Source organism: Schistocerca nitens, chromosome 5 (assembly GCF_023898315.1).
Source record: "Schistocerca nitens isolate TAMUIC-IGC-003100 chromosome 5, iqSchNite1.1, whole genome shotgun sequence".
NCBI lineage: Eukaryota > Metazoa > Arthropoda > Insecta > Orthoptera > Acrididae > Schistocerca > Schistocerca nitens.
Window position 1 is genome coordinate 20082246 of NC_064618.1, and position 24062 is coordinate 20106307.

The window sequence follows — 24062 nt, forward strand, 5'->3', positions numbered from 1 at the left end:
GGCGCGAATAGGACGGCCACTCGGTGGCACATTGCTGCCTGCCGGTACTGACCTCCCGTCTGTCAAGGTGCGCTTTGCACGCCTAGGCTGGGAGGCTTCTGCCCCGTCCTTCTGTTTTTACGCGAAATAAAAGATATTTCGCTTGTCACATTACTAACACCACTGACTCGTTGCCACATTGTGGAAGCTTTTTAAGTTGGGATGTTTGATTTCTGGACAAAATTTTGCGGCATTTCGTCTTACGGCTCCCACCTGGTGCTCATCAGCACACGCTAGCCCATTTCAGAGAATTGTAAGTGTTTCAGTTGAGGTAGCACAACCTGTATTCTGAGCAGCTGGCAAACTACTGGCGCCTCTGTCGACGCCTCTCTCGCCAACCCGCAGCTCGACCCCTGCCTTCACGTCGGTTTCCCCAGAAGCCGGCTCAGCCTGCCGAGGGCCTCCCAGTAACCGGCCAGGGCACGCACAAGGTAACAACTGGGGTCGCTCCAGACACGCGCCCCTCTCGCTGCATCCGCAGAAACTTCGATAGCCAATAGGAAAACTGTAACCTTCGCGCGAGTTTTTCCGGCAGCTCGTAGAGCTCGGAGCCGGCTTCGCCAGCCAGCGACCGACGTACCGTCACCGTTGCCCGTGGGATCGAATATGTACTGAGTTTTGGAGATAGACTTTTCATTGGTCAAGAGAACGTTTCGTGGAAGAGCAGTTGCTTGGGACGAACTTTTTCTTCATATTACTACGAATAATTTCTGGCGAACGTTTATTTTCTTTTGTTGTACTGCATCAGAAACGGCGCACTGTTGATGTTCGAAGTTTATTTGTTCAATTAAAAAGTTTAATTACATCTACTTGTGATGTGGAAGTATTCCGAGTGATGAATATTTCGCTTAGTTGTTCTGACAGGCAACTTGTGTTGCCTAACTGACTGTAGTTTTTTGGATTTTCCTCGCGTTTTCTCCATGCTCTCTTTCAAACTTTGTGTGACTCCTGTCCACTCAGTGAATAAAAATTTGTGTACTCAGACCTGACTTAGGTTTCGAAGTAGGCCTACCTTAATCATCCTACGACTTTGGAATGGTTAGGCGTCCCACAAATAACAAATGTAACTACTGCATATTTAAATTGTTGTTCTTGTTGTGTACACTGTCCAAAAATAAGATCAGTTATTTTACAAAGACTTTCTTTTTTAACCTTCGATCGTTCGGGAAATTAAAACCACAGTGAATATCTGCCGAAGCATTGCGCAGTTGCGTCGTGCAGTGTCTCTGGTATACCCGTCTGACGCGTCACGTCGGACTTTTCAGTCCTGAGCGCACAGTGAGTACGTAAAGATGTGCAGAGGACATCGTTCCCCGCCGAGTGTCAAATCCTGCCTAAGGTTTTCCCCTGATTTCACGCAGTCAACATAACGTAAATCTCACGCATCTTCTTCTTCGTACCAGCGCCCTGCTGCACACAGCAAGTGCAGCAACGACGCCCCTGCAGCGTTTGACCGACCACCGTACAGTCCAGACTCGGTTCCCTCTGATTTTCATCTCTTCGCTCACACGAACCGCAGCATTTTGTCGCGGACAGCGGGCTGCAGACCGGCGTACGGAATTGACGGGAATCACCGGCGGTTGTCTCCTATGACGAGGGTACTGGGAAGTTGCCAGCACGCTATGACAGACAAAGTCGGAGAAGTAGCTGGAAGGTGTAGCGAGAGGCTGTAAATAAAACATTGTTGATTTTCCTGTAGTTTCCGTTTCGCGACCGATGAGAGGTCGAAAAAAGAAATAGATGTTATCGAGCATTGCTCTGTTCAGATACACCAGACAGCAACATTTTTATAACCAGGATTAATCGTAATTCTGGTCAAGGACATACCGCACACTCAGATTTATAGACAACAGGAAGCGACAAATTTCAATCTTCGAAGAAAGCACGGTACTCTGTGATCACCGTTTCTGTTACTTAAACCTTTCGCTAACTCAGTTTCCTCCGCTCCCTTCACTGCCGACTCCCAGAACGACAAGGTCGACGCCAGCGGCCGCGGCCCACGCAGCGCGCTGCCACTGCGGCAGCCGGCCGTAGCCCGGGAGCCCGGTGCGCCGCTGCTGCCCGAGGAGCGGCTCTGCGGAGGGCGGCGGGTCGCCTCCACTTGCTGCTCAGTGAGGAACCTGCCACTTCTCGGCGACAGACTGCCCGCATACTCGTCAGGGATTTAAAGCTGTCTGACGTCAGGTTTCGTCCTCAGCGCCTCGCGTGTGTGTCGCTGAGAGCAGCCACTCGCGCACACCTCTGCCCTCGTGTCTGGGTGGGCACGCGGGTGCTCGGAAGGCGCCGAGACGTACAGTATACGCCCGACGTACCAGCCGAAGGGATGCGAGTCTCTGCACTCCCACACCAGAGATCTAACGGATCCGTCAGTGTGCAGCATTAATGTTGACCATAGACAGTCTGGAGTAATTAAATTACTAGAAACATCGACAATATAAAATTGTTGGTGGCCGTACTGTGGATGCGTCCGTAACCGAGTAGCCGAAGCATTATGTGTTGCAAGAGGCGTCGTATCGAATTTTTATACCGCATACAGGGAAAAGGGGAAAACGTCGTCGCGGACGAAACTGACTGTAGACAGAGTGTAGACAGACGGTCACTAAACAGGACTGTGACGAAAAGCGAGAGGACGGTCACTGCGGAACGGAACGTCGCCCTCGCAGACCCTGTCAGCACCAAAGCAACACGAAGGGAACTCCGTAGACAGGGAACTGCACAGCGAGACACAATTCCAAAGTCTGTCATCAGTGATGCAAATACCTGAAACACGACAACGTGGTGCCGAAGCCACAAAACCTGGAGTATGTTGCAAAGGAGGGAAGTCACTTGGTTGGATCAGTTTTGTTTCAGTGTTTCCTACTTCTGGCCGAGCTTATGTCCCAAGAGTGAAACACAGAGGAGGTCTGTTGAGGATTTGGGCAGTCGTATCGTGGTCTTCCCTAGGCCCGCGCTTACTCCGCCAAGGTCGCATTACTGCCGGGGGTTATCTAGGCAGTTTCAGTGATTTACGTCACCATTTTCAGTAATCGGGTCCATCTCATTCTTCCCCAATGGTGGTGCTGTCTTCCAGGAGGACAGAGACGCCGTTCACACAGCTCGCAGCGCTCAGGGCTGGTTTTGTGAGCACCCTGCCTGGCCACCACATCAGACTACTGCTGCGCCCCTGTGGTCCGCTCTGCAGAGGAGGTGCGCGATCGCCGTCTACTTCCATCACCGCTGCCTAAACGCCGCGCTACTTGCCCGAGGAATGGTGCAGTACTCGCTCGAAGAGCTAACGCCAACTGTACTCATCCGTTCTGAGACACCTCGTAGCCGTTAGGAATGCCAACGTATGCCTACATCGTATCGGTTATGGCAATGCGACGTGTTTTTCTTGTTTCCGTATTTCTGTGCACCTCGTCCATACGGAAGGCGCGCTGCGCCCAGTCTCCAAAATGTTCCTAACGGAAAACGTTATGACGGACAGACAAGATGACTTGTCGATCTTACACTGGAGCGCCAAAGAAACTGGGAGAGGCGTGCTTATTCAAATACAGAGACGTATAAACAGGCAGAATACGGCACTGCGGTTGGCAACGCCTATGTAAGACAACAACTTCCTGGCGCAGATGTTAGATCGGTTACTGCTGCTACAACGGCAGGCTGTCGAGAATTAAGTGACCTTGAACGCGGCGTTATACTCGGCCCACAAGCGGTGGGACACAGCATCTCCGAGGTAGCGATGAGGTCGCGATTTTCCAGTACGACTATTTCACGAGTGTACCGTGAATATCAGGAATCCGGTAAAACATCAAATCTCGGACATCGCTGCGGTCGGAGAAAGTCCTGCAAGAACAGTATCAACAACGACTGCTGCACATTTCAATGCTGGGAATCAACGAGTGTCAGCGTGCGAACCATTCGACGAAACATCATCGATATGGGCCTTAGGAGCCAAGGCCCACTCCTGTACTGTTGATGATTGCCTCTCCTGAGCCCGTCAATACCGACTGTGGACTGTTGATGAGGGGAAACATGATGCCTGGTCGGACGAGTCTCCTTTCAAACTGTATCTAGCGGATGGACGTGAGACAATCTCCTGAATCCATGGACCGTGCATTTCAGCGTGGAACTGTTTAAGCTGCTGGAGGATCTTAATGGTGTGGGACGTGTGCAGTAGGAGTGATATGGGACCCCTGATACGGGTCTGTCTCATCACCTGCATCCATTCGTGTCCATCGTGCATTACGACGGACTTGGGCAATTCCAGCAGGACAATGCGACACCTCACACGTCCAGAATTAGTAAGAGTGGTTCCAGGAACACTCTTCTGAATTTAAACACTTCCACTGGCCACCAGCCTCCCCAGACATCAACATTATTGAGCATATCCGGGATGCCTTGCAAAGAGCTGTTCAGAAGAGATCTCCACCCGCTCATACTCTTACGGATTTATGGACAGCCCTGCAGGATTCATGGTGTGAATTCCCTCCAGCACTACTTCAGACGTAGTGGAGTCCATGCCACGTCGTTTTGCGGAACTTATGCGTGCTCGCGGAGGCCCTAAACGATATTAGCAGGTGTAGCAGTTTCTTTGGCTCTTCAGTGTATACGGCAACGAGACCTGTTCCGTGTCGTATCTAGTGCTTTAAAACTAAAGATGAGCGAAGGAGGCCTAGGTCTAATAGATACTTAGAAAAAAAACAGCTTTGTATTTAAAGGGAAATTGAAACCCATCCGGACACTGTCACTGCTGCACTGCTGTCTGCGACAGAAGCCGAAAGCCTCGATCCGCCGACGAATGTCGAATCGTCAGTCCTACGTTGAAACACGTACGACAGTTTTACATCGAACTAGTTATAACAGAACCAAGCGACGAAACCAGTCAGACGAAAACAACCGTTCGATCTTAGAAGTGATAATGCAGAACATGGAACAAAACTGAACAGAAATTTGCAGAGAAGAATTGGAAGATAGTCTGGAAAAATTTCGCCACAAATGTTTTATCAAGTGAAGTGAAGGACTCCTGGTAGAGAGTCGTCAATAACGTTATTAGTACAAATGAAAGATTTGATGCTATTGGTTTATGCGACACAAATCTATATCAAAAATGCCTTCTTGTTGACACGCTCTCACACAGATTTATATGTGGTCCCTATTTAGATATATGGAAGGACATCAAAAGAAAAATAACTTTGCTAAACGAACAGACAGTAAAAATGTAGAAATCTCCGACTTGGTAGTTCCAGATCGGGTAACGTATCTCTGCAAGAAAGACAACGCCATTATGTAGCTTTTCGGGAATTATGTCAGTTACGTTATTAACAAGAAAGAAGATGACAGCCTACTGGATTACCAAACGTATATCAAAAAAGTATTTTCGCACACTCTCATTAAAAGAGCACAAGATACAATTTGGAAATATGCTAAACATCCATTTTCAAAAGTCGGGTATAGGATAAGAAACATGTAGCTACTCGATTTATTATCGTGGAACGTGTAAGGGTGATAGCAACAGGTAGAGCATACCTGCTAAGGGGGGAAGTAGGGTGGGGACTTTGTGGGCCCCGGGGCCGCTAGGGTAGCCGTGTAGGCCTCGCCAGAACCCTGAAATGTCACCCTTCAAACGCTGGTCAGCTGACATTGCAAGTAATTGCGAACGAAAATGACAAAGTAATCAGAGAGAAATTAGAGCTCGAACTAAACACTTGAAGAATTTGGATGGACTGTAGAGGCTCTGTAAGCAGAAATCCATAGGTCGCCTGTTCGAATCCGGCCCGGAGGAAACATTTTTATAGCTGTAGCTCGGAAAGACAAGCGCGGCAGGAAGAAGAAGAATCTTCACCTGGGCAACGGTCAACGAAAGGAGGAGCCCGAAGCCTTGACGTGGCATCGGACGATTATGATTATTTATAAAGACAAAATGTGTAATATATGAGTGATCGAATATTAATACTGTAATTAGTTATATTCTGGCCATTATGCAGTTAATATGTATGTTTTGCATTACTGAAAGTTTTGTAATACGTGGCATTATTTTGTAGTCCATGACGACAAGTGAACCAAATGGACATTTTTTTTCTAAAAAAGAAAAAAAAAGATTGTTCTGATGGTGCTGTATTGCGACGCGAGAGATCTGCGTTTAAATGTCACATGATCCGATTTATTTTTTTCTTCACAAAATTACGAACTTCCGCCCGGTCCTTGACGTGTCTGTTCGCTGTATTCACATTTGTATATGTGTCGTGGCGTAATGTGAGTTTGCAACAGTGATGTGTAACTAAGGGACCTCCAGACGTATGTACCTCCTATTTGTTCTACACAGGTAACACTTGTCATGCCTCTTGCGTTCCGTTTTGGAAGTTTTGAGTCTTGAAATCCTTCGTTGTAGCATAGTTCACACCAGTTTACTTGTTGCTTTCGTTTCTGTGAGAGGTCTATGCGGCGTGTACCCTGCCCTCACTATTGATCACAGAATATGAGTCAAGTGGTAAGGATATATATTACAGTCGTCAGTAAATGTGAGGAATAGTGAGAGCAGGCGCGATGCCGCAGAGACCTCTCACAGAAATGAAAACAACAGAAAAAAGAGTGTCAACTATGTTACAACGAAGGAATTCAAGACTCGAAACTTCCAAAACGGAACGCAAGAGGCATGACAAGTGTTACCTGTGTGGAACAAATAGGAGGTACATACGTCTGGAGGTCCCTTCGTTACACATCACTGTTGCAAACTCCCATTACGCCACGACACATATACAAATGTGAATACAGCGAACAGACACGTCAAGGACCGGGCGGAAGTTCGTAATTTTGTGAAGAAAAAAATAAATCGGATCATGTGACATTTAAACGCAGATCTCTCGCGTCGCAATACAGCACCGTGAGCACACAACTACGGCACGTACATACCGTCCACTGTTTCTAGTTTTCTTATTTTGTCCACAGCTCATCCTGGTTTCAGGTTCGATCTGTGTTCAGTTGTTGAAGGAATATCCAATGGGCCAAATTAGCACTAAATGTGACGGAGGTGCAATGGGGAGTTTCCCTTGTTAAGAAAAGTGATGGAGGTGCTGTTGTAATGCATCAGAACTGTTCCGTGCGTACAGTGGCCTGCGTTCTGAAGTAATGTTTAAGTATTAATACAAACAAATAAATCGATGTTTCGTTATGTTTCCTTTCGAATTGTTGCTAACAGCTGTACATCATTACCCCTAATTGAGTTCCTCAGGCAGAAGCGGCTTTCCTCTGTCCCCCAGCAGACACGGACGCGTTACACGACTGAACTGAGGCCGCCGCAGAGCGGAAACCGTACGTTTCTGAGCGTGAGTTCCTGCTCGAAATGTTATGTACTCACTCCCCTCTACGGGTGGCATACGTTTGGAACGGAAATTTCCGGACACAGAATCGAGGGTACCGTTTTGTCACTGAGATGCCAGAACGGCAAGCAATGACGAGAAAATTATACAGCCACCGGGAAAAATCACACGGAAATCAGAAAGAGCCCAAAACACAAGGAGTTGAGCATGAAGCATAGATATTCACTACGCATGACGATAGCACTTTTCTGTTTACTTTCAAGTGACGACAACTTTACGGACAGACCCATTCTTTTTAGGGCTGTAGAGAGGCTCTACAGAGTAAATAACGCTTTTTTATGGATGGGACATTCAAGTGCTGCAGCAACCAATTTTCTCAAATACACACTACTCATGCAGACTTTGAAAGTTCCAAGTATGAAACAAACATCTATCCGTTAGCGTTTCCATTCTTACAGAACAAAAGGAAACAGACATATATTCGTCTTTTCCGCACTGTTATCAGTAATGTACCAGAATGGAATCCTAGAAATGTCACCGTTTATGTCGAATCAGCTGCGATTTATACGTACAAGTTGTGCGCTCATAGGTTGAAGAGCACGGCTGCCGTTTCTACAGGAACGTACTCTCTGGACGAAATTGCAAGACTTGGGACTTACTTGCGAATACAGAGAAAATGAAAAAGTAAGGTTAAAAATTCGCACGCGAGCTGGTGATGTCTGCGATGACTGGCTCGAGATACATCCACAGGCAGCGGATATCGCCTGACTTTCTCAGTTTTTCGGCTGTTTTGTAGGTAGATGGTTGGAAAATGAAAAAGTCCCGATCTGTCTTTGGAGCTGCTACAGGTGACGCCGTAGTCCCCGCAACGCTGTGAAAGTCTGGCGCAGCGATATTAACAATTTGCTCGTAAAACCGTATCCTGAAGTAAAATATCTTATCTAGTGTTGGCGACAGAAACAGAGAACTCGGGGTGTGCATTAGGTAATGAGGTCAGAGGTAAGTACGGAAGTGAAACGAAAAACAACAATCTACATTAATCTTGATGAAGAGTTGGAAAAACAGTAAAAACGTACGAAGATGGTGGTAACGTCAGGCCTCTTGAAAGCAAAATCCTACCTTCATCAACCTAGTGTTACACGTTGTATTTAAAAAAATGTATAAAATTTTAATAGTAACCTCCAAATTTAAGAAATTAGATATCGATATGCTTATAAATTGAGTTTACTATTGAAGTTAGCTATTCCAAAGCCTGGAAAAAGTGTGATGGCAGTCGGTTTATTACGAAGAGTGGATAGACAGAACATGATCGCGTCCTGGAAAAAGGAACGTTTCATGTATGGAGCACAGTGACTGACTGTTTGATAATTTATTTTATTTTCTCTCTGATGTAACAACAAGATTTTTACTTATGACCGGTTTCAGCCAACGTCGACATATTCAGAAACAATAGAAAGTATAAAAACCAAATTACACTCTATTAATTTGAAAATCTTATCTCGTCTACCAATTAAAAGATTAGGATTACGTCCGCGACATGATCTGTGCGTAGCTTCTCCTCCCACTGATACCGCCATGTGCGCGAGTCCACTGTATGCGTTCATAAAACTGTGTAACAGTTTCAAATGGCTCTGAGCACTATGGGACTTAACTGCTATGGTCATCAGTCCCCTAGAACTTAGAACTACTTAAACCTAACTAACCTAAGGACATCACACACATCCATGCCCGAGGCAGGATTCGAACCTGCGACCGTAGCGGTCGCGGGGTTCCAGACTGTAGCGCCTAGAACCGCTCGGCCACCACGGCCGGCTGTAACAGTTTCCTCTGTATGCGATAACAAAACTGTGTTACAGTTTCCTCTCTATGGGATCACAAAATTGTGTAACAGTTTCCTGTGTATGCGATTACAAAACTGTGTAACAGTTTCCTCTGTATGTTATTACAAAACTGTGTAACAGTTTCCTCTGTATGTGATTACAAAACTGTGTAACAGTTTCCTCTGTATGTGATTACAAAACTGTGTAACAGTTTCCTCTGAATGTGATTACAAAACTGTAACAGTTTCGTCTGTATGCGATGACAAAACTGTGTAACAGTTTCCTCTGTAGGCGATTACAAAACTGTGTAACAGTTTCCTCTCTATGGGATCACAAAACTGTGTCACAGTTTCCTCTGTATGCGATTACAAAACTGTGTAACACTTTCCTCTGTATGCGATTACAAAACTGTGCATCAGTTTCCTCTCTATGGGATCACAAAACTGTGTAACAGTTTCCTTTGTATGCGATTACAAAACTGTGTAACAGTTTCGTCCGTATGCGATTACAAAACTGTGTAACAGTTTCCTCTGTATGCGAGTACAAAACTGTGTAACAGTTTCCTCTGTATGCGATTACAGAACTGTGGAACAGTTGGCAAGTCGTGAGAAAAGCTAGAACTTAGATTTTGCAAGAGCGGATTTAAAATGGCGTTTAGAAGAACACATAATCTTAAAGAGCGTCACTAAGGAGAAACTTAGCACAGATATTAAATGGAAATGATGCACGAAGCAGAAGAAGGCGGGCGACTCCACGTCGTGTATGTATGTTGGAAAAAGGCCGAAAATTAATTTGCTACTGGTGCCCTTGTATGATGATCTGTTGGGATGAGGCAGGCCTGCTGGGGCTGGCCGGTGCCCGCAGACGAGTGCTGCACGCCCAACTCGGTTCGCGCTGTCGCTGTTACGTAGGCGACCACCACATCACCCTGCTGAACGGAGAACAGCGCTACTGACAGTCGCCATAACGTCCCAAGTTCATAAGTGGGTTGCACTAACCTTCAAGTCGTTGTATATTCGTAAATTATGAAAAGTCATGTCTTGCACTGCCACTTTAAAGAACTTTTTCTTTGATTCAGTAAGTCATTTTAATGCGCCGTATTTAATACACATTTTTATAATGCTCATATGCCTTCCATTTGGCAATGCTGGCAACAATACGCAGAATTATACAGCAGTTACCAATAAAATTGTTTTACCTATTTTGAAGTCACTGTTGTTGTTGTTGTTGTTGTTGCTGTGGTCTTATGTCCGAAGCACTGCAGTGTGTTACTGATCCGCTGATACCAGACAGCGACTTTCAATTAAACTTTCCCCGAACCACAGAGCGGGAATTACATAAGGTGTGCGAGTGCAGATTGTGACGTGTGAACTACATATGCAACTTTGGATGTGGCCATGAGTCGTGCACGGATAGCCAAATAGGTTAAGGCAACCGCTCGGGTAAAGCGGGGAATTCGGGTTCGAGTCTCGATCCGGTACAAATTTTCATTGCCGTCATTCTGTCATACAGCTGACGGTTGGCCGCATTCGCAACTGCGAAAACATTTCGTGTATTTCGTGATGGCTGTAGTCGTCGCAGTGCCTCTTCGCTCGGACACGCACGCGTGTACGAAGGAACAGTGCAGCGCACTTCTTAACAGCAGAGCCACTGCAATGTCGCTGATACTTCTCCGTCCATACTGACTCAAGTACCGAAGGTTTAATTAAAATCATCCAGTGTGTACTGGGATGCGAGCATGTAGTGTCAGGTGTGAGATGGGAAGCTATTGCAGCTCATTTCATCTATAAACGTCCATATTCCTGGGCTTTTAGTATGACAACGCATCTCAGGTACTATACAGTGATTTACATTTGTTGACAATATTTAATTTGTGTTTATTTTAAAATATACTTTGTAAAGTATCAGTGACTAGATTTTTCAACTCCGTGTTTGTAATTTGGTTTTACGTTTTCGCACTGCAGTTGCTGAAGATACGATCGTCACAAGAAAATGTGGTCACTTCCGATTCCAACAACAGTGGTAATACAATCGTTACTCGAACGCCTACAGTCCTCTGCACTGGTACGCCGGATAAAGGTAGGTTTACACGGACCTTAAAAACTGCAATTGCCGACACTATAGCCCTACACTCTTGTCCGGCAACATAGCGACCGCACGAATTGCAGTCATATGTAGTACAACATAACGGCCACTGTTGCCTGGCAATGTTTGCAATAAAATATTTGGCAGGTGTGTTTACACGAGCCACGGTAGGCTGCGAAATGGACGTAAGCGAGATAGAGGGTGCGAGTGCCGCAAGAAAAAGAGAAATAGGCTTACTTTTTTCAGAGTACGCGGACAGCTTCCCGAACTTCTTAACTTGTGAACTGATACTGGATACGTACGTTTTCTAGAACTCTGAAACACTATTTTGAATATATCGTTTAAAAGTAATTCGTGCAAACATTATTAATACCAATACCACCTTTAATTACTGGATACGAGTTACAGCCCGACAGAGTCTGGCTCGCGGCGATTCATACAGAAACTTCATGTTCCTCTTTGAAGTGAATTTCTTATCGATATGCCTCTTGGTAGAAGACATATGCAACAGTAAATATCTGTTGCAATAAGAAGATAATCCTAACTTATTGTTCCGTCTCAGTTGCACTGATGTTTTTTTAATTCGATTAAACGTTTCGATCACTCTGGATCGTTTTCACTCCGATATGTTGTTCTGAGTAGGCGTGACGGGTTGCTGATGTAATTACGTAGACCTGAAGACGATCCAGACAGATCGGAACGTGTCAACGAATTAACACCATTATGGTGAAAGAACTATAAATCTCATAAATGCGAAACATCTAGCACCGCAGGTATGGGATGTGAAGAGTAGTGTATACAAACAATACTGACAATGCTGCTTACACAAAGAAAAAGAAAACAAGTTGCCAGGAAAGGAGTTGAAAAACTGCTCCCTATTTAAGCTATAAAAATTTCATACATCTTAAGAACTCATGTAAAATAAAATTATGGTTCACTGCCGCAGATCTTCTACTAAGTCGGTAGAAATGAGACTGTCTTTTTTGTCAGATTTCGCTCTTTGCTTCCATAGATCAGGTTGCAGATGTACGTATCACATTCACAGATTTGACAATTGACTCATTTGCCCACTTTTACATTCGTGTAGACAAAAAACAAATCGAGTGCCTCTAGGTGCGCGCATCACTTTGGAACTAAACCGAAATAGTCACTTTGTTATGTTTTTCGTCATTCCTTACTTGGGGAAGTGCTTCGTCTAACTCATTAGAGGAATACAAAATTGTAAAGGCTTTCGTGGCCACTTGTTGACAAACTTCCTGTTGGCTTCTGTCTCGGGTTCTTCGGCCAACGTTCGTCTGATGATTTTACTGACGTAGGCCGAAGATCCCGAGACAGAATCCAACAGAAAGTTGGTCATTAGACGAACTAAATCTGCAAGAACGCCCGGAGCTTGTATAAGGTCGAAGAACGACACACTTTTTTTAAGTACAAGTCTTTTGGTGCACTATTTACTTATTTACTCGCCGAGATACAAGTTACACGACGAGTTCGTTTCGGCGAGTTGCAATTATCAAGTGTACCTGTGAAAATGGTATAACAGGCATAATGTTGTTCCTTACGTCAATGTTAGTCTACGTCTACATGTGGCACATTACGATTACGTCTCAGCTGGTGTGACGTGGCCCACATGGCATCATGTGCTTGTCTCTGTATTATGATCGGTCGCGTTCTTTATATGTTTATTTTTTATTCGCGTGATCTTGAAAAGCTATTTTTTGACAGCTTTCTTGACAGTTTGGGCTCTAGCGATACTGTATGTTTACAGTGGAGCTCGTATTTCGTGGGAAGTCAGTGATTACGATGAATTTTTCAGAGATAGTATTTTTGTGTTTTATGTAAATGATAACCGATCTGTAGTTTTCTATTTATCACGATACTTTAGTCTTTTTCTTTAATAGTGTGAATAAAATTTTTGATGTATTTTTTTGTATTTAAAATCTGTTTGATCGTTGAGCATGTCTTCTGTGTATTTTTCTGTATGAGTGTAAATTTCCATTTCCTATAGAACGCTCATTGTGTGTCCCTTCAGTTGCTTTGTGTACAATTTTTAGGGTATATTCAATAATTTCTGCTTTACACTCTTGACGTTTTAAATGCAAGTAAAAAGCAGATTGGTTGCTTTCCCAATTTTGTGTGTGTTCTTTAAATCTGATTTCGAAAATCCTGCCTGTTTGTCCCATATAAAATTTATTGCAATCGTCACAAGAAAATCTGTAAACACCTGAATTTGAAAAGGTGGAGATATTATTTTTGTTGCTCGTATTTTTGTCTTCAAGTTGTTATTTGTTCGAAATGCTAATTTTATTTTTGTTTTCTTAAACATGTTGTTCATCTTTTCCGATATTTGGCCTATGTATAGTGCTGTAACGCAGGTAGGTTTATTTGCGATTTTTTCCTATTTTTAATGTTATTTCTTTACGTATGTCATCCATTTTTCGTTTTGTATGCTGTTCATATAGTTTTTTCACTACTTTGGTGTTGAAGTCATTTTGTTGCGCTATGTACTTTTGCGTTTTGGAATTAGGTAATAAGATTTATTATAATTTCAGTCGAGACATATGTTTCTAATTGGTGGTGACTGTTGGTGTTCCTTATTTTTAGATCTAAAAAGTTTATCTATTTGTTTTGTTCTGTCTCCATCCAAAAATTATGGTAGGGTGCAAGTTGTTTTGCTGCTGACGAATCATTTATATGTCTTGTTCATCTCTGTCGAATAACAGTAGTGTGTCATCTACATAACTGCGGTAATAGATAATTTTGTTTACAATTGGCCAGTTTAAACTGAAGAATTTATTTCCAAGATATCACCTACGATACAATTTCCCACAACTGATCCACCTGATTGTGTACAAATCTTATTTTGAAACTGAAAATAGTTTCGAGATAAAATAAGTTGTAATAAATTCATTATTTCATAATATTCAATTACCAATACTTTTCTTTTGGGTAGGAGGTTTCTCTTTATTATCTCTATTGTTTCTGGTTATGTCAAATGAAATGAATTTTCCTGTTTGGTGGATTTGTATGTCTCTTGTGTGCTAATACTATGGAGTTTTTCATGTGCATTTTTTGTTATGCGTGTAAAGTGTGGTTATCAGTTTATTTATTTTTTATGCTGGGTTGTATATACAGTTAATTATTGGACGAATCGGAATCAGTTCTTTGATTACTTTTAGTTGTGCACGTAAAGATATGGTTCGGTGATCTATGACAATGCGTGAGTTCTTATCTCTTTCTGTAAAGCTTGTACCACAATTTTTAGTTGTTTTCTTGGCCTGTGCATTGAATTTGTTGGTTGGTTGTGCTGTATGGGTGAGATAGCGTTATCCTGCAAGAAATTTAGCACTTTTTCTACATAATCGTTACGTTTTATAACCGTTATACTGTGTCTCTTGTTTGCCTTTACCGCTATTGCGTTTTGTGTTAGTAGTTTATTATTTATACATTTGAGTGCATTTTGTTCAATATATGGATGTTGCTGTGGCGTTCCCTGTATTTTATTTTTCTTTCTATAAGTTTTTATTGCAAGCTCGTTCTGTTCACGTATAGACAATTGTGTCATATCTCTTGTGACTTTCGTTGTGGCTATAAGGTGTTTTATAGTTGTGTTGTGTATCTGTGATTTGATGTTGTGTTTGGATCTTTGCTAAGTATTTCTTTTTCATTATCCATAAATTGTATATCAGTGAGATTTTTTTTGCGTGTGAAAAATTGAAATGGAGACGTGATTTAGGTTTGGGGTTTATGTCTGTTTCATTTACGTTGCACTTCTATTAGATTATCTACACTCCTGGAAATTGAAATAAGAACACCGTGAATTCATTGTCCCAGGAAGGGGAAACTTTATTGACACATTCCTGGGGTCAGATACATCACATGATCACACTGACAGAACCACAGGCACATAGACACAGGCAACAGAGCATGCACAATGTCGGCACTAGTACAGTGTATATCCACCTTTCGCAGCAATGCAGGCTGCTATTCTCCCATGGAGACGATCGTAGAGATGCTGGATGTAGTCCTGTGGAACGGCTTGCCATGCCATTTCCACCTGGCGCCTCAGTTGGACCAGCGTTCGTGCTGGACGTGCAGACCGCGTGAGACGACGCTTCATCCAGTCCCAAACATGCTCAATGGGGGACAGATCCGGAGATCTTGCTGGCCAGGGTAGTTGACTTACACCTTCTAGAGCACGTTGGGTGGCACGGGATACATGCGGACGTGCATTGTCCTGTTGGAACAGCAAGTTCCCTTGCCGGTCTAGGAATGGTAGAACGATGGGTTCGATGACGGTTTGGATGTACCGTGCACTATTCAGTGTCCCCTCGACGATCACCAGTGGTGTACGGCCAGTGTAGGAGATCGCTCCTCACACCATGATGCCGGGTGTTGGCCCTGTGTGCCTCGGTCGTATGCAGTCCTGATTGTGGCGCTCACCTGCACGGCGCCAAACACGCATACGACCATCATTGGCACCAAGGCAGAAGCGACTCTCATCGCTGAAGACGACACGTCTCCATTCGTCCCTCCATTCACGCCTGTCGCGACACCACTGGAGGCGGGCTGCACGGTGTTGGGGCGTGAGCGGAAGAGGGCCTAACGGTGTGCGGGACCGTAGCCCAGCTTCATGGAGACGGTTGCGAATGGTCCTCGCCGATACCCAGGAGCAACGGTGTCCCTAATTTGCTGGGAAGTGGCGGTGCGGTCCCCTACGGCACTGCGTAGGATCCTACGGTCTTGGCGTGCATCCGTGCGTCGCTGCGGTCCGGTCCCAGGTCGACGGGCACGTGCACCTTCCGCCGACCACTTGCGACAACATCGATGTACTGTGGAGACCTCACGCCCCACGTGTTGAGCAATTCGGCGGTGCGTCCACCCGGCCTCCCGCATGCCCACTATACGCCCTCGCTCAGAGTCCGTCAACTGCACATACGGTTCACGTCCACGCTGTCGCGGCATGCTACCAGTGTTAAAGACTGCGATGGAGCTCCGTATGCCACGGCAAACTGGCTGACACTGACGGCGGCGGTGCACAAATGCTGCGCAGCTAGCGCCATTCGACGGCCAACACCGCGGTTCCTGGTGTGTCCGCTGTGCCGTGCGTGTGATCATTGCTTGTACAGCCCTCTCGCAGTGTCCGGAGCAAGTATGGTGGGTCTGACACACCGGTGTCAATGTGTTCTTTTTTCCATTTCCAGGAGTGTAATTTCTTTTTACTAATTGAGTGTATGCTACAACTGGTATGCCAGATATTGATTAAACTTATGTTTGTAATGAGGTTTGTTAGTAACTTCCTGGTTCATCGAGATTTTTGCTGCAAAGCTTCTTAGGTGACACACAATATTGTACTTTGTTTTCATTTTTATGTTCATATAGGATAGTATATTTGGCACTTGAGACACATTTTGCTGTATCGTATCGTCTCGATGAGTTTTACCATTTTCATGTTTTAGGCGTAAGTAATGTACTATATTCCCTATAGTTTCTATTGACTTTGTATTCAGCAGTTTGCTTTTCAGGGGGCCTGCAGCTTCTGTGAGGTCGAAGAGCAGCGTATTTATGTTAATGAAAAACTAAATAAACTGATAACTACACTCCACACAAAAAATACACAAGAAAAAACTCGAGAGTATTAGCTCAGAACGTAAAAGACATACAAATACCCCACGCAGGAAAATCAATTTCATTTGACAAAACCAATTTATATACAAATATAACAGAATTACAACCAATTAGGTCATAAGCAGAGACCTCCTAACAACATAAAATTGACACTGAAACTTACGAAATAATAAATCTGTTGAAGTTTACAAAACAATTTTCCATTTGAAAATAAAATTCATAGAGAATGAGATGGAGGGCTATAAAAAACTGCACTACAGGCACCACAGCAGGTATACTTATCAATGTAATGGAAGAGCAGTTGTTCAATTGAAACTGGTCACTTCTAAATAAAATTACCTATTACCATAGATATGTTGATGACAGAGTACTATTATTCAATGGAGGTGACCAAAATATGCAAATGGTCCATCAGCGCCCTAACTACAATTTTCAGTGGAAATAGAACAAAACAAATCGATAAACTTTTTAGATCTAAAAGTAAGCAACAATAGTCACTACCAACTCGAAATATATAGAAAAGCTACTACGACTGACATCATCAGTAAAAATTCTTGTCACCCAAATTCGCGTAAATATGCATATTTCAAATTAGCGATTAATAGAGTTTTAAATTTGCCTCACAATGATACTGCAATACAAAATAAAATAAAAACAAAATGACTTCAGCTCCAAAATAGTACAAACACTATATGAACAGCACATAAAACCAAAACCAGATAGCATACGGAAAGAAATAATACTAAAAAGAGAAAAAGAAAATCAGAAATAAACTTGTCTATGTTACAGAACCATACATATCGGTAAGGATGAAGAACTTGTTTAAGAAAATAAAAATAAAATAATCATTTCGTATGAATAATAGCTTGAAGACCAAAACACGATCAACAAAATATAATATCGCCACTCTTCGAAATCCAGGCGTCTACAAACTTTTTTGTGGCGATTGCAACAAATGTTGTGTTGGACGAACAGGCATGAATATCGAAATCAGATTTTAATCGGGAAAGCAAGCAATCCTCATTTTACTTGTATCACAAAAAGCCAACGACATAAAGACAGACATTTTGTAAGTATCCTAAAATTGTACACAAAGTACCTATAGGACATACTATGAACATTTTGGGGGAAATGGAAATTTACGCTCATTCAGAAAAATATCCAGAAGACATCCTCAGAGAAGGAACAGATTTTAAACATAGAAAATATCTGAAAATTTGACAATATTAAAGAAAAAGGATAAATTATCGTGATAAACACAAAACAACAGAACACTTATCATTTACGTAATCCCACAAAAATAAATTCATCGTAACATCTGACTTTCCGCGAAATACAAACTCCACTGAGAACAGACAGCATCGCTAGAGCCTAAGCTGTCAGAAGATAACTTTACAAAATAACGCAAATAATAAGTAAACATATAAATACCGCGGTCGTAAAACAACGAAGAGACAAACGGCATTTACGCTCCATAATGCCATGTCGGCCACATCAGCTAAGACGTAAGCGTAAGGTGCCCGCCACATTTAGACATACACTAAATCTGACGTAAGAAACACTTTTATACCTATTATATCGTCTTCGCCTGTACATTTGATAATAGCATAACGCCCTAACGAGCTCGTCGTGTAACTTGTGCCACTACGAGTAAATAAATAAGTAGTGCAGCAAGAAAGTTGTATTGAAACGGAATAATTCTTTTTCACGTGATTTGGAAGTGCAACACTGTCGGCGTGAAAAAACAGGAAGCACGGCTAAGAGTGAAAGGCAGTCGTAGTGTGTACAGACAGGGACAGAGACGGATGTGGCCCGGGCACTGGGGCATCGCTGATGCGGCCACACACTGCCGTAGAATAAGGCCCGTGCCAGCGAGCCTTTACAGTCCCGCTCCGCCGGGCGCACATCGGACGGAGAGAACTGTGGATCTTCCGTCGGCCTCTTGGAGCAGCACATTTCACTGCGTGCGGTTTGCAGGACACCGGCAAACACACAGCGACTGCGGAGAGTTGCGGCGCGAGGCGACGCGCCCGCAACACAGCAGTGCAGTGCGGGCTGCCGTTGAGCTCTCCTAGCAGGGGCCACTAATATTTCGTCCGCACCCGTTGTCGATGTGGCCGCGGGCGCCAAATCTTATGCTGAATACACCGGAGCAGGGTGAGTTTGTATAAGTGACAGTTGAGCACAGAACGAGAGCAACCACGAGCTTCGCGGAAAGGCGTCAGCAGAGCTGCAGGCAGCGCCGAGCGAACACAAACGCGGAAGTGAGGCTACCGTCGAGTTCGACGCCAGAACGTGAGAGCCTAAACGATCCTAGAGCTTTAAGCCGGGCTCCTAACACGGTAGAACACACCGTGCGACACACACAACTGATAGCAAGAGTCGCGAGAAAAGTACAGTGCTACACCGCGTAGATACACAAGTTACTTGGTAAGTGACTGCAGAAGAGTTAAGACACCCGCGTCCGCCATCTTCTTTTGAGAGTTAAATAGTGGCCAGTGTTATCCGACGATATAACAGCCAAACAGACCGCGCGTTTATTACAACAAAATTAAAAGTAACTTTCGCGGCGCTGAAGCACGCTTCCGAAGCCGATGAAGTGTCGCTCCGCCGAGCAACACTTAAGTACCGACATACTATCGTAGAAAACAACATAACATCGATCGTGTATATAAACTAACCGAGCATCCTGATTTCTTGCAGGAAAGGAACAAAGAAGCTATTTTTATAACAATCGAAGGTCATTGCGGTCTTTACGAGAGTGAAATGGCTGACAAGTAAACGAGACAAGTCATCACCGTGGACAGTCCCGTACTCATATTTCGTAGTCCAGTTCGAGGAAACGCTAAGAAACGAATGCGACTTTAAACGACACTGCCGAATATATCTTCATATTTGCGGCACGTATCCCGGACAAAATGCAAAAGAGCGTCAGTCACAGATAAAATGTCTATGCGTCTAAGAATGAAACGTAGCAAGCGCGGTGTCATTGAACCTGAGTGCTAGGAAGTATGTGGTCGAATCATTAAAGTGGAGGGTGTGCGTTGGAGCACCAGAGAGTGAAGACTCAGAAAGATATTTTCTCTGACAGCGCAGACGCAGACACGATTTCTACGGTTTCTGACATGGCTGTATGATTTTCAGATCTATGAAAGTCGTCGTGTGTTCGAAATAACGTCACCCAACAAGACGTTACTTACCGAGGTTAAAATGTCGAGGAAACAACAGACCTCTCGAGTGATCGCAACAGAACCAAACTCACTGCAGTTTCCTGGCCAAATGAAGTTTCTCACATGAGTGAGAGGTGATCAGAGGGAAAAAGTTCCTCCTCCGCACTTTAATCAGCCGTCGGAATTGTCGCCGGGCGGCAGGCGCCCTAGTTGCGCCGCCGTATCTTTCGGTAAATCTGTTTCTGACGAGTTTGTCTCCAGGTCGGTAATCGCAATGCAGGAGACTCGAGCATAGTTGCAGTAAGCTGACTGACCAAAAGCCTGGGTAAAGCTCGCCCCATTTGCAGACGTGCCGTTCGCTGCTGCTACGTACGACGTACGGCGCGCGTGTAGCCGCTACGTGCGAGCGGCCGGCTACTGACGGGGTGGGGTGGCTGGCGGAGGCGCCGGACGTGGCCAGCCAGGTGTACGACTGGTAGCTGACCGGAGCTCAGGCGAGAGCCGGGGGTTCCCCAGGTCTGTGGCGTCCACCGCGGGTGGCGAGCGCGACACGCGTGGACCGCCGCGGCCGCGCGCTCTCACACCGTCTCCCGTTTCAGAGTGGCGCGCAGTTTCCGTTTCTTCCTGCCGCGGCATTACGGGGACAGACTCACCGCGCGGGCCTCAGTCGCCTTGGGCCGACTAGTGTGACGGCGCCTTCCCACGACGTTTGGCCATTCTGTGTACGGCAGGGATTCACATCTGCGTTCGTAGCAGTTAGTAAGTAATGCGGGTGAAGTGGGGCGGCGCGCGGGTCACGACAGACTTGTGTTCCGCATAGCTCTGCGCGGCAGAAACGCCTGCAAACGTGGCCGGCCAGCGGCAGCGAATTTTCAGACAGAAGACGCTGCGCGTGCCGACCACCGCGTCTCTCCTTAATCCTGTTTCACGGAACGCTTTACGGTTACTCAAATAAATATGCCGAAGTTTCCACGGATTAGAAATAACAGCCAACCAGTTGCAACATTCACGTTTATTAAACTTTGACCGTGCTTTCGACGGTCTCTTTATAAGCCGTATGACTTTAAACACACCTTTCCTTTTACCCCCTCTTCTCTCCCTCATTCCAACTATTTAGTTGATACGATGATTCTGTTAATAATATGTACGAGCGGAATCACATCGGTTGCTCATTGGAGCTCCACTGGAGCGACACCTACCAGAGGTGACTGAAGCTAGCGTCTCTACTCTTCAGCCAGTCGGCGCTTGTTACTATCTTTGAACGTCACGTAATTACTGTGTATAGGATCTGGTGGCACGTTTGATATATAAATCTTTCAAGTGGTATTCTATATGTTGTATACTGCGTCTAAAGTGTGATATTTTGAAAAAAATTAGTTTTAAGACAAAGCCCTAAAGTAACTACTTTTATATAATGTATTCGAATTGTGATTAAATGGATGATACGTACTAGACAGAGTCAACGAATTCCACATTGACTATAGATAATGTGATTTTACGTATCTTTCTCCAAATAATTTTTGAAACATTTACTGTAATTTTGCTTATTGTAATGATATTATCTTTGTCCCATACACAATTTCATAATCTTGTTAGTAGGTACCACACGTTCGGAACAAGACGATTTTGAAATCAGATGGAGGGTCACGGTTTAATAAAAACGTATGTAGCAAGTGGTTCTCTCTTATTTCAAATACGTGACGCTCTCGCATGCACTGTTGCCGAAGCGTGAGTGTTCAAAAAATAAATATGCCCATTCTCGAAATGCGCTTATAGCTGCGGTCTTTCCTCCGATACCGTTCGCACGTAGACCGCTTTCCCGTTTTTAGAAACTTGGTGGGAGACTGCGAGATCAATACTCCCTTCAACTGACGGCTTCTAATGTGCACCGAGTGACTTTCCGTCCCGGGGAAGAAGAAGCAGAAATATTGCCCCGACCGAGGAGTTATGCACCGGCTGTATTTAATTAAAGAGACAGCCGGCGTGCTGACCCCATCGGAAGCCGCTAAGGATGACATCGACAGGCTGTCGCTGTAAAATAACTACCTATCGGAAGAACCGATACTGTAGCGGGATAGAAAGTCGGTTCAGCCTCTAACGCGTGAGCTCGCCACGCGAATCGATTCGCGACGTTCGGCGCGGGCCCCGCGGCAGGCGAGCAGGCAGGGGGAGCGAGGTGTGGGCGCCGCGACCCACCTTGAAGTCCTTCATCTTCATCTCCTGGCGGCGCGGCGCCGTCGCCTCCTCGTCGGCGTACACGAGGTTGCGCACGGCCCCGCCGAAGCGCGGCTCGAAGATGACGCTGGGCAGCGCGAGCAGCGTCAGCTTGGAGCTGTACCAGGCGGGCATGCCGCCGATGAAGACGTCCGAGTTGGACTCGAGCGAGCCGAAGCGGAAGTCGGAGCCGCGGGAGGCGCGCGCCTGCGTCGCGCCGTCCACGGTGAGCGAGGTGAGCTCGCCGCTGCGGCGCACAGCCACCTTGTGCCAGTGGCCGTCGTTGAGGTCGCGGCCCACCGTCAGGATCTGCGCGCCGCCGCCCAGGTTGTAGCGCAGCCGCAGCGCGCCCTCCACCAGCTTGATCTCGAAGAAGTCGTAGGTGCCGCCGTCGTCCGTGTACAGCAGCAGGCCGTTCGGCTGGTCCGTCTTGAACTCCAGCTCGAGCGTGCCGTTGAGGCCGGCGTTCCACTTGCGGAACTGCGCGTACGACGTCTGCGAGCCCTCGAGCACGAAGGCGCGTGCCGCCGCCCACAGCGCCGCCGCCACGCACCACGCCGCCAGCGCCCGCCGCATGCCTGGCCAGGCCCTGCCTACCAGCTAGCTCGCTCGTTCTCTCACACACTCACACACGCGCGCGCGCCTCCCTCGCCTCTTTACATGCTCGCGGCCGCCGGCGCACTGGCGGCTGACCCCACTGCTGCGGGGGCGCCCGCTCGCCGCGCGACGCCAGAGACGCGCTGCGGCGACGCCCGCAGTCCGCCGACGCCGACGCCGACGCCGACGTCAGCGCCGCCTGCGCTTACTGCTCGCAGCGCTCCAGCAAGCGGTGTGCGCGCGGCGCGGCAAATACTTCAAATATTTTACTTCTTCTCTGGCGACCTGTCTCGGCGAATGCTCGCCATCGTCACTAGCTTTTATGACATATAGTAGTATATGTAGTATACAGAGAAGTTGCAGCATTAGAAAATTGTAGCGAAATGCAGGAAGATCTGCAGCGGATAGGCATTTGCTGCAGGGAGTGGCTTACTGACCCTTAACATAGACAAATGTAATGTATTGCGAATACATAGAAAGAAGGATCCTGTATTGCATGATTATATGATAGCGGAACAAACATTGGTAGCAGTTACTTCTGTAAAATCTCTGGGAGTATGCGTGCGGAACGATTTGAAGTGGAATGATCGTATAAAATTAATTGTTGGTAAGGCGGGTGCCAGGTTGAAATTCATTGGGAGAGTCCTTAGAAAATGTAGTCCATCAACAAAGGAGGTGGTTTACAAAACACTCGTTCGACCTATACTCGAGTATTGCTCATCAGTGTGGGATCAGTGCCAGGTCGGGTTGACGGATGAGATAGAGAAGATCCAAAGAAGAGCGGCGCGTTTCGTCACAAGGTTATTTGGTAAGCGCGATAGCGTTACGGAGATGTATAGCAAACTCAAGTGGAAGACTCTGCAGGAGAGGCGCTCTGCATCGCGGTGTAGCTTGCTGTCCAGGTTTCGAGAGGGTGCGTTTCTGCATGAGGTATCGAATATATTGATTCTGCCTACTTATGCCTCCCGAGGAGATCACGAATGTAAAATTAGAGACATTCGAGCCCGCACGGACGCTTTCCGGCAGTCGTTCTTCCCGCGAACCATACGCGGCTGGAGCAGGATAGGGAGGTAATGACAGTGGGACGTAAAGTACCCTCCGCCACACACCGTTGGGTGCCGTGCGGGGTATATATGCAGATGTAGACATTCTAAAACGTACACCCGTGAGCCAAAACGTAGTGATAACCCGTTTAATAGCGCCTTGTACCACTT

General features: G+C 45.6%; 1 protein-coding gene across 5 annotated transcripts in view; it reads right to left on the reverse strand.

Annotated features, from left to right (window-relative positions):
* LOC126260117 (neurexin-1a) overlaps positions 1-22912 on the reverse strand; it is a 2420624-nt gene extending 2397712 nt beyond the window's left edge. For all 5 annotated transcript variants that reach the window (XM_049957356.1, XM_049957358.1, XM_049957357.1 and 2 more), the window contains exon 1: positions 22234-22912. In XM_049957356.1, the coding sequence (XP_049813313.1) occupies positions 22234-22827 (594 nt within the window). In that variant the 5' untranslated portion in view covers positions 22828-22912. The remainder of the gene's footprint in view (positions 1-22233) is intronic.
* Between the last annotated feature and the right edge of the window lie 1150 nt (positions 22913-24062).